The 16,219-nt window shown below is 51.7% G+C and overlaps 1 protein-coding gene across 6 annotated transcripts in view; it reads right to left on the bottom strand.

Moving 5' to 3' along the window:
• The window catches only part of Ttc28 (tetratricopeptide repeat domain 28), a 589,332-nt gene that overhangs the window by 93,463 nt on the left and 479,650 nt on the right, over positions 1-16,219 (bottom strand). For all 6 annotated transcript variants that reach the window (XM_045132336.1, XM_045132335.1, XM_045132337.1 and 3 more), the window contains 2 exons: positions 4,264-5,605; positions 2,354-2,877 (listed from right to left, as the gene is read on the bottom strand). In XM_045132336.1, coding sequence (XP_044988271.1) covers positions 2,354-2,877; positions 4,264-5,605 — 1,866 coding nt within the window. The remainder of the gene's footprint in view (positions 1-2,353; positions 2,878-4,263; positions 5,606-16,219) is intronic.

A 16,219-nucleotide genomic window follows, 5' to 3' on the forward strand; every position in this document is an offset into this window, starting at 1 on the left:
GCCAGGCTGGCGTCTCCGAGGAGGGGGCAGCCCTCCCATGCCGCTTTGGCAGACACATTTTATGAGAGGAAGGACTTTGATTGGCTCCTGCTGGGTCCCTGACAATTAGGACCTCCACTGGTCAGGGGTTCAGCAATGAAGAGTTCAAAACCTGCTGAACAGATGTGGTATCTGGGCTGCCCAGCTTGGATCTGCATCTGCCTCTCGGGAACCCGGGGCTCCAGGAACCCAGTGTGCCCCGACTGGCTGCAAAGCCCCAGGGAAGTCAGTAGTCGCTCTAGCCTGCCTCCCGTACTTTGGCAAGTGAAATAATAATAAGAAGCTCCATAAAACCAGTGGTTTGGGCTGCAGAGATGGCTTAGCGGTTAAGGCAAAGCCAAAGGACCTCGGTTCGATTCCCCAGAACCCACATAAGCCAGATGCACAAGGTGGCACATGTGTCTGGAATTTGTTTGCAGTGGCTGTAGGCCCTGAAGCACCCGTTCTCCTTCTCACTCTCTCAAATAAATAAATAAATAAATAAATAAAAATTATATATACATCAGTGGCTTTAGCCAGGGGTGTCCATCCACGTCACCCAAATGAGAGCCGTTCCAAAGACCCAGCCGCATGAGGGTCCAGGGCATGGACAGGGGGATGCTGGGCTGCAGCCCCGCCCCTGTGAAAGCTGGGGCCACTTCCAGCTGAACTGTTCCCTCCACGGTTTGAGACTTAATCCTAAGCACTCAGGTACCCATGCCCACCCCAGCTCAGAACTCACAAGAAGAGCTACCTGATTTGACCTATGAGGGACTTGCTGCATAGGCTTTCTCTTCCAACACTGTGGAGAATGCTATAAATGAGAATTTCTACATGTCTGTATGACTTGCAGGAAACAGTAAAAGAGAACTGGAGAATTTTTCCATAAATATGGAATTATTTGACAACGTCCAGGGAAACCAGCTGTTGTGTGGACAGAGTATTGCAGGAGGTAATTACACACGTTTTGAAAAGTTGTGGGTCTGAATTTAATCGTTTTTTTTTTTTTACAAATTCAAATGAAAACCATCCTTAGGTGGTTGGAATGTTACCACAGTCCAGTTTCAAAAAGCCAAAACCCCTGTTCTGATGTAACGCACGGAGGTGCAGTCCCACCTGCATGGAGAGGGGCCCAGGTCAGAGCTGGGCCATGGCTCCACCCTCCCAGGGACTCTCCATCTGCAGGACACCACACATGGCCTGTGTGAGGGACAACCGTCAGGCCTTCAGCACTCTCCACCCGGCCTCCTGTTTCCCAGCTGGGGCTCAAGACCAGCAGAGTACAACTGCCCCAACCCTGGGCTGTTCTTAGAAAACACTCCAGGCGGGGGCTCGTGTGGCTCCCGGGGTCAGAACGCCCAGGCTGACCTCACTTCACGAGTGAACCGCCTGCACAGCCAGGGTCAAGTCACTGCGCTTCAACCCCTAGGCCACTCAGCTGCTAGCACGGGGCTGGCGGCTGGAGGAGCCCTCGCCTAGCATGCGTTTGATCCCCACCACTGCCAAAAAAAGGAAAAGAATGAAGAAAGGAAAAGAGCAGCAAAAAAGGGGAACTGCATCTGAATTTGCTGTGAGAATGAGATGTGGTGGAATAAGCCCTGTGTGAGAAGCCCTGTGAAGAGGAGAGTTGTCCCTGAGCTCAGCAGCAGCCGTGTCCTTACCCGTGAGTGGATGGCATCAGCCCCTCCTCCCGGGAGATCTTTGAGCCGCCCCCGTGTGAGGAGGGCGAACACACTGCGGAGGGACTTTGGCTTGTGTGCGCAGGACGTGTCTAAGGCTCTCTGGGCTCAGGTACCAGCAGAGGGAAAGGCTCGCCTGGAGCCAGGCTCTGCTGTGGCACCACACCGTCGTCGGTCACAGGCACCAAAAGACACCAGGCCGGCCACTCCAGGGAGTCTCAGATGGACTTGGTGGGCTAGCCGCTGCCGGGCCTGAGAACTATAGTTTCTGATACGGGTCAGGTCGCTTCTGGAGGGTCACTGGGGCTTGGGGGCAGACAGGTGTGTTTCTGAGGGAGACCATCACCGTTTGGCATGGCCAGGTCTTGCTGCATCCATTCAGTGAGGTGGGGTCGTGCGTTCAGTAGCTGCTCTGACATGACAAGCGTGGGGGCGTCGGCTCTTTGGGCGGTCATGAGGGAGGGGGGGCAGTTGGGTCCAGAGAGCTGGGGCAGAACTTGGAAACACCTTAGGACGATGAGGGGACACCTGGTGAGGGATGCCGGGATTCTGTGGGTGAGCTGACAGATGTGGGCCATGAGACCGCCATCTACACGGGGGGGGGGGCACCCCGGCTGTGCTCTCCTCTGAGCCAGGGGTACAGCCTTCTCACTCACCTTCCTGTAAGTACATGACGGCCTGTGAATAGTTCTGCAAGGCGTGGTGCGTCCTTCCAAGGCTGCTGTAGGACACCGTCTTGGCCACCAAGTCGTTCATCTGAGCGGCAATGCTCAGGTGCTGCTCCTGATAGACCACAGCCCGCTCCAAAGTGCCCAGGGACTCGTAAGTCAGGCCCAGGTTCCCGTAGGCCCGGCCCTGGCACGTGGGGTTGTTGGTCTCCTCTGCTATCTGCAGGTCAAGCTGGTGGTACTGCAGGGCCGTGTCGTACTCCCCCATTTGCTGGTAGACGCCCCCCAGGCCGCAGGCCGCGTCGCTCTCCAGGGCTCGGTCCTTCATGTCTCTGGCTATGTTCAGCTGGCGCTCGAGGCAGGAAATGGCTTGCTCGTAATTCCCGAGCTGGCTGTGCAGGCTGCCCAGCTCTCCGTAGGCCTGCGCTTTATTGGAGGCCTCCCCGAGCTCGTGGGCCACCACAAGCCTCTTCTCAAAGCACACGAGGGCTTGCTGCAAGCTCCCGGTCGCCCTGCAGAAATGCAGACAGAAAAGCAATGATATCACTTGGTGCAGGTGCAGACACGCTGAAGCCCTGGAGAAAATGAGACGCATTTGTCACTGCCACTTACTATCGAAGCTCTTAACTCCTCTTCTCACTAAAAGCTATCATGCGCCCTTAGAGTGAGATGCAGAGGAATTTCATAATCTGGAAAGCGATTCAAAAGTCATACCTTAGTGACCTTCCCGAGAGCCTGTGATTCAGTGGGATATATACCCCCGAGGAAACATAAAATATATTAATAGGCACAATGATAGCAAGCGAACCGTTTGGTTCTTTGGGCCTCCCAATTTCCACTACCGCTTAGACCATGTTTTTGAAATCGCTTTACAGAGGCTGTAAATCTCTCACCCTGAGCTTCTCGGAGCAATGTGTGGGTGATGATTTAGTTTGACCCCTGCCCTTCCTCCACTCCAGGAGCCCCAGTCGCCTGCCTCTCCAGGGAGGCCATATATCTATATGTATAGACACCTTCTCGAGTTCCCCACATTTGGGAGGGAAGCATCCTTTGGCTGACAGTGTCCTTTTGTTATTCAGAGACGACGGAGTGTGGGTTTGGGAAGCAGACTTATCCAGTTGCACAGGGCACGAGGATTCCATTCTCTGATCCCCAGTTTCTGGTGATCATAAATACCTCCACCCCATAGCAGATGTACTGTGTAGTGAACACAGGATTGCTCCCACTCCTAACAGCCCTATGCAAGGTGTCCTGGGGCACAGGAAAAGCTGATTCTCCCTCTATTATCAGATTTTCCCAAAAGCCACACATTAAGGTTCGAGTAATTGGTGAATATCAAATGTACTAATAAAATTCAACAAACATGGGAGGTACTCAAACAGGCTAAACTGATTCACTTTCCCATACCCGTTAACTCATTCATTCTGCTCATTTGATGCAGTCAAGAAAAGTACTGTGGGCTGGAGTGATGGCTTGGCAATAAAGGCATTGCCTGTGATGCCTAAGGACCCAGGTTCAATTCCCCAGCATCCATGTAAGCCAGATGCACAAGGGGGTACATGCATCTGGAGTTCCTTTACAGTGGCTAGAGGCCCTGGCATGCCCGTTCTCTCTCTCTCTCTCAAATAAACTAATTTACAAAATTAAAAAAAAAAAAAACCAGAAAAGAAAAGCATTGTATGTGGGGCAAGGAGCCCCGGGCCAGGCTCTCGGGCACCTCTTGAAGCCAAGCAATCTCAGGTACTAACCCACCTCTCTGGGCTTTCGTGCCTCTTTCCTAATGGGAGTACCGTTGCCACCTGCTTAACCCAGGGAGTCAGGCAGGGGGTGTGCACATGTGCTCTGCAGGGACGAGCCATTCTGCAACCCCCTGCTGCGGATTTATCTACCGCTGTTACCTGTGTCCGTTGCCGAGGCCCCGGTAAGCCTTGGCTTGGTCTTGCATGCGATTCAGACTCTGGGCGACAGACAGATACTGCTCGTAGTACTTGATGGCCTCTTCGTAGTCTCCCAGGGCCTCGTAGCAATCGCCCAGGTTGCCGTAGGCCCGGCCCCTGTCCAGCACGGCCTCGTTCCCGCTCAGCTGCTGCAGCATGGCCAGCTGCTGCTCAAAGTAGCCGATGGCATCCTCCATCACGCTCATGTTCATCTTCGTGATGCCCATGTTGCCATACACCTGGGCTTCCAGGCTCGGCTCCTTCAGCTTCTGCCCCAGGTCCAGCTGTTCCTCGTAGCACTTGAACGCCATCGTGTACTTGCCCAGGGCCATGTAGACGGCAGCCAGGTGCCCGTGAGCGCGGCACTCCCCGGGCAAGTCGCTCAGCTCCTGGTAGACCTCCAGCTCCTGCGTGTGGTAGCCCAAGGCCTTGTCGTACTTCTGGACCATGCGGTAGGCCGTGCCCAGGGCGGCATAGGCGCTGGCCTCCAGCCTTCTGTCCTTGACGTGGTGAGCTAAGCCCAGCTGCTGCTCGTAGAACTTGATGGCACCGTTGACATCCTTCTTACAGACGAAGATGTCCCCCAGGTTCCCCAGGGCTCGGAATTTAGCCTGGGAGTTCTTCAGGGACTGAGCGAGGGACAGAAGGTATTTCTGGCACTCCTCGGCCTTGCTGAAGTTCAGCAGTGCCTTGAACGCCAGGCCCAGGTTGCAGTAAGCTTTCGCCTGGCTCAGCTTGTCATGAAGGTCTTTGGCCAGGGCCAGATCCTGCTCGTAGTACTTCACGGCCTCCTGGTAGTTCCCAAGGCAGTAGTGGGCATAGCCGAGGTTGTGACACACCTTCCCTTCTCCTTCCATGTCCTGGAGGTCGGGAGCCAGGCGCAGGTACTGTTCGTAGTAGGGCGCGGCCTGGACGTACTCTCCCCGAGAGCAGTGGAAGTTGCCCAGGTTGCCCAGTGCCCGGGCCTCGCTCTGGATGTCCCGCAGCTCTCGGGCTATGTTCAAGTGGTTCTGGTAGTGCTGCAGGGCCCGGTCGTGGGCGCCCAGGGCCTGGTAGGCCACGGCGAGGTTCCCATGCGTAGAGGCCTGCGAGGCACGGTCGTTCACCTCCATGGAGATCTGGAGCTCCTGCCGGTGGTACTTGACGGCCTGGTCATACATGCCCAGGGCGTTGTAGGCATTGCCCATGTTGCCGTAGGCGCGGCCTTGGGCCGCGTAGTCGCTCAGCTCCTGGGCGATGCCCAGGTGGGTCTTGTGGAGTTTCAGGGCTGTGTCATAATCGCCTTTCATCTGGTGGATGATTCCTGCGACAGGAACAGAGCAGAACAGGGAAGCGCTGATGAGAAGCTTGGAAAAAAAAAATACGTTTTGCAACTCGGTTTTGTAGAGAAAAATGCAACCCAGAATTAAAGACTTTAGGACAACAGAAGGTAAAATTAAATATGCATCAACACAGCGGAGGGAGGACAGCGCCCTGAGCCTCAAAGCACTGCGGGAAAACCCAACAGATTTGATGATAGAAATAAGATTTTTTTTATAATACAAACAAACACCCGAATTAAAAGAGAAACACAACACTGGAAAATATGTGAAAAAATATATATACATATATATAATTAATAGTTATTATGAGGAAAAATTTCAGTTGGTTTGATTTAAAAAGAAAAAAACCAATACCCCAATTTACTAAAATAGGCAAAGAACTATAAACGTTAGCAGACAACTCACATCCAGGAAAACACAAAGAGTAACCACGGGGGAAAATGCTAATTTCCTTTAATAATCAAAGAAATGCAAAATCAAGCAACCCCGAAGTACCATTTTACTCCTACTAAATTAGCAAATAAAAAATTTAAAACACCCCCTATGCTGATGAGGCTGCCCTGAAATTGGTAAACATACCAACTGCTGAGGGCATAAACGGGAACAACCTTGGGTAAAAGAGCGCGGCGCAAACTCCGTGCCCAGTTCTATTCCGACGCCTCCATGCCGAGTACGGGGGAGAATCTCAAGGGAGTCAGTGGACAGACGCGGGCTCGGTACAGACAGGGAAGGCCGGAATCCTTGTGCACACCAAGCAGTGGGGGACCAACTCAAGTGGGTTATGCAATTATTAGAAAGGTAATTATGAAGTCTGCCCAGAAAAATTGCGGGGAGGGTTGTTCTCACAGTCGCGTTGAAAGGCGCAACTATGCTGCTTGTCCCAGAGACAGCTGGGAGAATAAATGTGTACAGTGGACAGGCCCCTCAGGGGATTAAGTGAAATGAAAACAGCTGCCTGTTTAGGGGATAGGATTTGAATGGGTTTTGCCCCAAATTTCACTTCATCCCGCTACACTTCTTTGACAGTCAACATGGAGAGTACCTCATAAACTGTGCTATAGCTGCTAAGCTAAGCTGCTGTTGTGAAGTGAAACCTGTCACACGCAGAAAGACGTTCCAAATGTGGGGTGTCACCGTGGGATCTGGTGGGTGTTCACTCCAGATGCAGGTGAATTAGGGCACGCCACTGGGAAAGGCAGGGAGACCCTAGTGTCTAAACAGATCCTTTCTTGCTGCTAGTTTTAAACATGCTTTTTTCTGGGGCTGGGGAGATGGCTCAGTGGTTAAAGGTGCTTGTTTGCAAAGCCTGGTGGTCTGGGTTCGATTCCCCAGGACCTACATAAAGCCAGATGCCCAAAGTGGCGCATGCGTCCGGAATTCGTCTGTAGTGCTAGTAAGGCCCTGGTGCCCCATACTTTCTTTGTCTCTGTCTTTCTCTCTTTCCGTTTCTCTCTGTCAAATAAGTAAATAACTAAGTCAATAAAAAATTTAAAAGCACATTTCTTCCATGTATGAGATTTACAATGATATCAAAATATATAGAAGCCCTAAACCCAAAAATGCTACAATGAGTTTTAAAAAATATTTTATTTATTTTTAAATATTTTATTTATTTGTTTTTTTTTGTTTATTTATTTATTTGAGAGTGACAGACACAGAGAGAAAGACAGATAGAGGGAGAGAGAGAGAATGGGCGCGCCAGGGCTTCCAGCCTCTGCAAACGAACTCCAGACGCGTGCGCCCCCTTGTGCATCTGGCTAATGTGGGACCTGGGGAACCGAGCCTCGAACCGGGGTCCTTAGGCTTCACAGGCAAGCGCTTAACAGCTAAGCCATCTCTCCAGCCCTTATTTATTTGTTTAGAGAGAGTATGGGGATGTGCCAGGGTCTCCTGCTGTTACAAATGAACTCCAAACACATGAGCCACTTTGTGTGTCTGGTTTTATGTGGGTACTGGGGGACTCAAGCACAGACCATCAAGCTTCGCAAGCGAGTGTCTTAACCACTGATTCATCTCCCCAGCCCAAGCCGTGATTCCTTGATACAATGTCTGAATCAAAAACAGAGGCACTGAGAATGCACGGGCTTTCAAAACTCATGTTCTGCAAAGCTTTTGTCCATGAGAGCTCACTCGCTCACCCAGCCAACGTTACCTGGGACGAAGGGCGTTCTGGGCCTTGTGGAGGTCATGGGGGTGGGGAGAGATCTCTGGGAGATCAGACCCACTGTGAAGCTGGGTGTGAGGCTGTGGGGGGCTGTGCAAGGGGCGTTCACACTGTTGCTCCCAGCTGCCTCCCTTGCTGTGGAGGTGTGCCCTGCACTGGTGTCCTGTCCAGTCCCAGGATGGCCAGCTCTTTGGCACTAACTGGACCTCTGGAATTGGGTAGGTCACTCAGCATCTCTGACTTTCTTTACTCATCTGTAAAGTGAGGACAATACGCGAGGTGCCAGCGTGAGGGTCAAGTGAGGTCTCAGACGTGCTGGTGCGCTGCAGCCAGCAGAGGCCGCTCCCATGCTGCTTACTGGGAATATGTGTGCATCCGGGCAAGGGGGCTCCTGAGAATAGCTCTCCCGTGTATTTTTTTTTTTTCATAGTAAAGTATTTTACAATTTAGAAACATCTATGTATTGGGATAGCAATAAGAACATTAAAAATAGCAAAACAGAAGTTTATAGACTGACATGGGAAGAAATATCAAGGGGACATGTAGCCACACAATTGTACATTTATTTTAATTAAAAAAAATTTGACAGTGTGTGTGTGTAAATATGCATTTACATTTGTATGTTATACGTTTAAAAATGAATAGAAGTAATCTTTTAAAATATTTTATTTATTCATTTATTTGAGAGAGAGGGAAAGAGAGAGAGAATGGGCACGCCGGGGCCTCTAGCCACTGCAAACACACTCCAGACAAATGCATCACCTTGTGTACCCGGCTTACATGGTACTGGGGAATCGAACCTGGGTCCTTAGGCTTCATAGGCAAGTGCCTTAACCACTAAGCAATCTCTCCAGCCTAGAAGTAATATTTGGTGGTGAAATTGTAGTCTTTATTTTCCCCCTTGGCTTTTCTGTGTCTTAAGTGTCTTCTTTCTATTTTCCTTTTGTGTATAGTGAACATACAGGCACTGGTAAAAATATTGGTTCTGGGCTGGAGAGATGGCTTCGCAGTTAAGCGCTTGCCTGTGAAGCCTAAGGACCCCGGTTTGAGGTTCGATTCCCCAGGACCCACGTTAGCCAGATGCACAAAGGGGTAAACACGTCTGGAGTTTGCTTGCAGCGGCTGGAGGCCTTGGCGCTCTCTCTCTTTCTCTCTCTCTCTCTGCCTCTTCCTCTCTCGGTCTGTCGCGCTCAAGTAAATAAATAAAAATAAGCAAAAAAATTAAAAAAATATTGGTTCTGACTCTGTAAGAGAAATGGCAGACGGGACGGGGTCTACAACCCGGTAGGTTGTAGATACCACTGACTTTGCACTGGAAAGATCATTTTTCATAATCTGTCTCAAGGTTAGAAACTCTAACCTTCCCAGGAAGAAATGACACCTCAGCATTCCTTGGCACCCTTTTAACGATGAAAAATTATCAGTGACAGAAACATTTCAGTTAAAGACCTATTTTAACATGTCTTCCTAAACTTCTATCTAGTAATTTTTTTTTTTTTTTTTTTTGAGGTAGGGTCTCACTCTAGCCCAGGCTGACCTGGAATTCACTATGTAGTCTCAGGGAGGCCTTGAACTCACAGTGATCCTCCTACCTCTGCCTCCCGAATGCTGGGATTAAAGGCGTGCGCCACCACGCCTGGCCCTAAACTTCTATATAAAGGGAAAACTTTTAGTTTTCAACTTTTCAAGTATCTTTGGAGAAATGAGTCACCTCTCTCTCCTAGACCTCTGCCTTTCTAGAATAAGTCAAAATATCAGCCTGGCTAAGAGTTGCCAGTTGCAGACAGAGACTGAGCCGGGGAGAGCCACCTGGCCCCTCCCTGGGCCTTTCCACCCAGCAGTGGCTGTACAGGCGTTTGCTCACCATAGCTTCCCATTCTATTGCAATGATTATTTTTTAAGCGAATACGATCACCTGCTGGTTACTAAATGATAACAAGAAATAAGTGATGAGGCTTCAGAAAGCCCATCAAGGTCAGCTCATCTTCTGTGTACACCTGTCCCTCCCCTCCTAGCAGAGATAGGGCCTCAGTGCTAGGCCCTACCCTCCTACAAGGTTTGGTGTGCCACATCCCCCCCCCCCCAGAACCTGGCCAAACATCAGGAAGGCACACAGTAAGGAAAAACCACAGGCTTTAAGGAAGGTCAGAGGTTCTGTTTATAGACCTGTCTCCCACACCATTCAGTTGAGTGCCCTGGAGAGCATCACTTAATGTATCTTAGCCTTTGCTTTCTTGATTTTCTTTTTGTTGTGGTTGTTGTTTGTTTTTCGAGGTAGGGTCTCACTCTAGCCCAGGCTGATCTGGAACTCACTATGGAGTCTCAGGGTGGCCTTGAAGTCACGGCGATCCTCCTACCTCTGCCTCCCGAGCACTAGGATTAAAGGTGTGCGCCACCATGCTTGGCTTGCTTTCTTGATTATTAAAAATATTTTATTTATTTGAGAGAGAGAAAGAGAAGGAGGCAGACAGAGACAGAAAATGGGCATGTCGGGGCCTTTAGCCACTGCAAACAAGCTGCAGACGCATGCATCACCTTGGGTAACGGGAAATCAAATCTGGGTTTTTATGCTTCACAGGCAAGTGCCTTAATTGCCAAGCCATCTCTCCTGCCCTGTTTTCTTGATTTTTGTAACTGAAAATTTTTCTGATTTTTTTTTTTGTTGTTGTTCTGTTTTTAGAGATAAGGTTTCACTCTAACCCAAGCTGACCTGGAATTCACTATGTAGTTTCAGGGTGGCCTTGAACTCACAATGATCCTCCTACCTCTGCCTCCCGAGTGCTGGGATTAAAGGTGTGCACCACCATTCCTGGCTCTGTCCTGTTTTTATGGCCCAGCTTGACATTTTATTTTCTTAGTTGTAATCATGTCAAAGAAATACAGGAGGAAAAGAACATCTGGGTAAGACAGCAGCATAGAAAGAAGCAACCTCAGCCAGCCAATGAAGGAGAAAATTAAGAAATAAAAGACTGTTCCAAAGACGTAGAAATTGTAGAAGAGCCCCAGAAAACCCTAAGAAGTGATAGTCTATTCCCTCCCCCACAGAAGTGACAGTCTATCCCCTCCCCCATAGAAAAAGTGATAGTCTATCCCCTCCCCCACAGAAGAAGTGATGGTCTATCCCCTCCCCCACAGAAGTGATAGCCTAATCCCCCACCACATAGGAAGTGATAATCTATCTCTTCCCCCACACAAGAAGTGATAGCCTAATCCCCCCCCCCACATAATAAGTGGTAGTCTATCCCCATTTCTTCCCCCACAAAAAACAAAAGACATATGATAGGTATGGCCAGTGATCAGTGAGTGAGGGGACAGGGGGCGGAAAGGGAATCTTTCTCTTACTCTCTGGTCTACAGGTCTGGGAAGTTGCGATGGAGCTTTTGTGACAAGAGTGGCTACCCAGGCTCGATGATTAGCGAAGGGAGGTGGCACGAAGATCTGGTCTGGAGGCAGCTTCTGCTGCCTCCCTTCTCATCTTAGGTATCCCAGGGCCCATGGAAAACCCTGGAGGGTTCTCAAAACAAAGCCTTCGGCACCAGGCAAGGATGAGAGGAGAAGGCCCGGAGGAGCCAGCCTTTCCTGCCTCATGGGACTCTCCTGTCCCAGGCGCTGCCAGCCTGGCATGCTCAGAAGGAAACCGTGTGTGCTCCTGGCAGCCTCTCTGTGTGTGGAGGTAACGTGAGAGCTGCCAGCAGAGTGACTGCGCACGCTGAGGAGATAATCTGCGGGTCCTCCTTCCCTTTTGAGCCCACAGCTTGATCTTCCAGGGCCTTCACTCAGATGAAGTCTTACAGAGGGCCTGTCAGCGGGGGCGCGCGAAGTGACAGCGGGCTGCAGGAAGGGGAATTAAATGAAGATTAGTGGGGCAGAAGAGCCGCACAAAGCCAGTTCCCACCAGGGGCACGTGGAAAAAGGACACGTGGTTGTGGATCCCTGCGAGGCCACCGCGGGCCTCCACCTATGGGTCACAGACGTGGGAACAAAAGCGCCTCCTTCAAAGGCAGTGGGGAGAACCATGACGTCACGCTCAGGGGAGGCTGGCATGGGGCCTGGGACATGGTGAGGGCTCAGGGCACCACTGCCAGCACAGGCCGAGCCGGGGAGACCAGGACAAACCAAACAGAAAACACCCACTGAAAGTGCTCTCGTGCAGTCGGGAAGTGGGGGTCTCGGTGACGCTGCACACAATGGAAGTGTGCTTCTCGTTAGTGGTGAGCATCACACTCATGGCTATCAATAGTGCACGGCGCACACTCAGGCAGGCTGAGCTCTGCGCCGCCCTCACCCACTGTGGAGAGGACCCCCCACACTCCCGGGCAGACAGGTTCACGGGGTGAGCGTGGAGAGCAAGGCCCGGCGAGAAGAGGGGGCTCAGCGGCAGAGCTGAGGGGGGAACTCTTGGACCCCTGCACCCTCGGCTGAACCCCCCATCTGCTTCCACACAGGCAGGAGGCAGGGAGCTGCAGCAGAGCCGTTAGGTGTGGTGCGGGACGGTAGCCAGGCTCCGCAAAGTTCTCATCAGTTGGACATACATATGGAAGTATTTATAAGGGAAACAGCAGCATGGTGTCCAAGATGTGCTTTAAAAATATCCTTGCAGTGGGGGAGAACAAGGCCGTGTGTGCACGTGTGTGCTCATGTTATGAAAATACATGACACACGCTTCATTAGCAAGATGGTGATAAACGGGTGGTGGGCATGTGGGGGTTCGCGATGCTAGCCTCTCTCCCTGTGAACATTTCCCTGAGAAAGAGTTAAACAATATGGCTGGGCCGAGAAGTTGGCTCTGCGTGGTCTCATGTAGCCCCTTTTGGATCAGAAACCTCGTGTAACTAAGACCTGATGTGTGGATGTCTAAGCCCATTTTCCATCCGGGAGACCTCAGTAGAGACAGCCATCAGCTGGGCCCCAGCCCAGCCGGCCAGGCGGACCTTCGAACCCACGTGGCGGCCGGGCGTGAGACGGCTGTGTGCACGCTGGAGCAGCGTGGCACTCTGTCTCATGCGTTAGTCCCTCCGCGGCCACCATGTGGCTTCCCCTTCCATTCTGAACCATCTTCAAGCTTCAGCTGGGGTTCTGTCTAGCATGGGAGAGGATGTGCTGCAGACTCCACAGAAGGAGCCCCGCACATCACACCTGCTCTTTCCGGTCACCCTATGCACCAGAGACCCGACCGGTTCAACTCTGGGTGCTGGGGTCCTCTCCCTCTTGGCTTGTCCACACCATTCTTAAAATATCTCAGAGCTTGGGCTGGGGAGTCGGGGGGCAGGCATGGTTAGGAAACAGATGGCTAAAATCAAAGGCATCAGGGCAAAAGGGCTATAACTATTTATGTCCATGGAGACAAGTCTCCATTACGTTTGTCTAGGGAGGACAGCAGAAGTGGTATATTTTTACATGGAAGATGATCCTCAAGATATTTGTCAGACGACTTCAGCTGTAAGCATCTTCCTGGGCGGCGAGCTTCCCTGCACCTGACGACCATGATTCATTCATGAACCAAGATAGTCTTAAAGACGGACATCGTAGTTTGGATATGAAATGGCCCACAGCCCCACGTATTCAAGGCTTTGTCTCCAGCTGGGTGGCTCCACGCAGAGGAGACTGGATCGTGAGAACGTCAGCCGCATCGAGGCACTCGTCCACTGTCACGTTCACAGTGCACAGTGCACAGGTGGGCCACAGGGGACGGTCCTTCAAGTCCATCACTTGTCCCTCCCTGTCTCTTTGTGCTCCAGTGCCACAAGGTGAGCAGTACTTCTCTCTCGCTGCCACCCTGCTCTTCCTCACTCAGCAGTGGGGGTCAGCTGACCAGGGACGACAGCCCCTGAAACTGTGAGCCAGAATCTATTCTTTTTTTAAAATTATTTATTTATTTATTTGAGAGCGACAGACACAGAGAGAAAGACAGATAGAGGGAGAGAGAGAGAATGGGCGCGCCAGGGCTTCCAGCCTCTGCAAACGAACTCCAGACGCGTGCGCCCCCTTGTGCATCTGGCTAACGTGGGACCTGGGGAACCGAGCCTCGAACCGGGGCCCTTAGGCTTCACAGGCAAGCGCTTAACCGCTAAGCCATCTCTCCAGCCCCAGAATCTATTCTTTAGGATGGCTTCTCCAGTATTTTGTCACTGTGACAAGAAAAAATAAAAGGTGACTGACTATGTCCACCTTGGGGTGGGAGGGAATCTCAGAGACATGGAAGCTTCCAGAATTTACTCAGGCCCACAGAGCTCTCAAGGCACATTCTCCTGGAACCAACCTGACTCAGGAGCCTGAGCTTTATCTGCAACCCTGCTTCAGCTAGAGTGCCTTGTGGTGACAGGTGAACACAACTCCTTGCCCGTTTCTCCTGTACCAACCACGCGTGCTGTGTGAACAGTGAGGTCTAGCGAAGTCTGGAGAGAGCGGAGAGCGCGTTGGAGCCCAGGGAGTTCTGGGAGACTTGGCACCGTGGCAGAAGGAGCAGGTGCCGGTGGTTGCGGAGGCGACACCTCTACAGAACTTGTGGACTATCATCACTGTCCTGCCATCCCTTGAGCTTAGTGACACCTGTGTAACCTTTTAGCAAACCCACCGGGCACTACGTATTTCTCTCCAGGATAAGGGTAGCTTTGGCCTGTTATCTCCTTTTCTTCAAGAAGTTTAGGATGGCTTCAATGTTTGAGAGTCAGAGGCACTTCTGTCCCAGACCCCGAAATGTCCCTCCCTTCTGTTCCCACTGGGAGAGGCTGGGTGGAGTTAGGTGGAGAAAACCTTGTGCATTCCACACAGCCTCTCGTAAGCTCACCATGGGAAATACCTGCCTCTACTGCCATGCCCCTCTCTCAATCCACCTGCCATCGGATCTCCTCCTCCTCCCGATTAGTCTCTCTTTTGTTTTGATATCATCATCTTCTCCTATTATGGACATCTTATGCAGGTAGTCCAGGCACTGCCTATCTTTTTTTACACAAACTTGAAACACAGAAGCTGTGGTCACCCGATGGCAGCAGATCATTTCCTCTGTGGTCCCTTCTTGCTGCTGTCCCCAAGGCTGGGACTGTGTGAGCGGTGACAAGAAGCCCACACATATTCCATGGGCTTTGTGTATGGCCCCACTTCCTGCTTCCTGTGGGTAGTTTGAGCCAGGCTGCTGCAGGTGAATTACTCAGAAATTCCCTAGGCCTGTGTGGCCATAAATCTCAGGCCCTGGGAAAGATTAATTGTACCATAACATAGGAGAAGTAATAATTAAGCCTATTAAAAGGAGGTGGCTGGAAAGGGGTGCTTACAGATGGATGATGAGGTAGGAAGAACTAGGCACCGTCACCCCTAACGGGTCTGGCCAGGCCACTGAGAGAGGGTTGGTGGGAAGCCCAGTGCAGAGTGATAAATACGCGGGACCCACATGGCCACGGCCCACCATCAGTCAGCGTTGGAACAGGCACAGCAGGCCTGGTTTTCATTCTGGATCACAATAAGAGGGGGGGCGGCACCCTGCTCGATGAGCGCTGCAGAGAACCGTCCAGGGAGCTGGTTTCAACAGGACGCAAGCATTCCTTTTGTTTAGGGCCTGGGGTGGAATGGCTGCCGTGTTAAGATAGCTACTTCTGCTCCTGGCTGCCTGAGCCCCTGAAGACTGGACCAGTCCCGCCTCCTGGAGCTCCGTCAGGCCTGCCCAGTGTGGGCTCCTTAGAGGGGCATTTGGCAGCGCCAGTCTAGCAGTCCCTGCCTGGTGCTGGGCTGCAGGTGGGTGTTCTGCTCACCACTGGCCAGACACACTCATCCTACCCCCACCCCCAGTCCTGCCTGTCTTTCCCACGTTCCCTTCGCTTGGCCTTTCTTCCCTGCTGTGGTGGCATGTGATGGACGTCACCAGTGTTCCCCACCGTCTATCTGATCTTCTCCTACATCCGGGTGTGTTTTCCCTACTTGGGCAAAGTTAGACATGGCAGTGGGGAGGGGGGGATTGCTTTCGTTTGGGAAGTGCAGAGCTCCTTCTGGCCTGGACGGGAGCACCTCCCACTCCCTGCTGGTGGGCTGGGCTAGAGACCACAGAAGTTCTGTTCCCAGCAGTGCAGCTATAGAAGGCGAGGCTTCCGCTGGCCTAGACTGCATGACCTTGCAGGCCTCGTGTGCGCGAAGTACTTTGTCGTATCTAGAGATGGGTTTGTAGGCTGTTGTTATTGTACCAGCACCCGGTACCCTCAATGAATGGACCAACCCGGATCGACCCTCCAAGCCCTCATCCCAGCCTTAGAAGGTCCCCCTGCATCCTGTCAAAGTCTGTGTGAGAGGAGAGACATCTCCTGACACAGGCTCCTAGGGAGCTTCTGAGTATCACACCTCTGGGTGCTCACCTCGCATCCTGGATCCAAGCACACCACCAAAGTCTCAATGCGAACCAAATGACTTGGACCCACACAGAGCAGACTTCAGTGAATGAGCATTG

The sequence above is a fragment of the Jaculus jaculus genome, chromosome 13, assembly GCF_020740685.1.
Source record: "Jaculus jaculus isolate mJacJac1 chromosome 13, mJacJac1.mat.Y.cur, whole genome shotgun sequence".
Taxonomy (NCBI): domain Eukaryota; kingdom Metazoa; phylum Chordata; class Mammalia; order Rodentia; family Dipodidae; genus Jaculus; species Jaculus jaculus.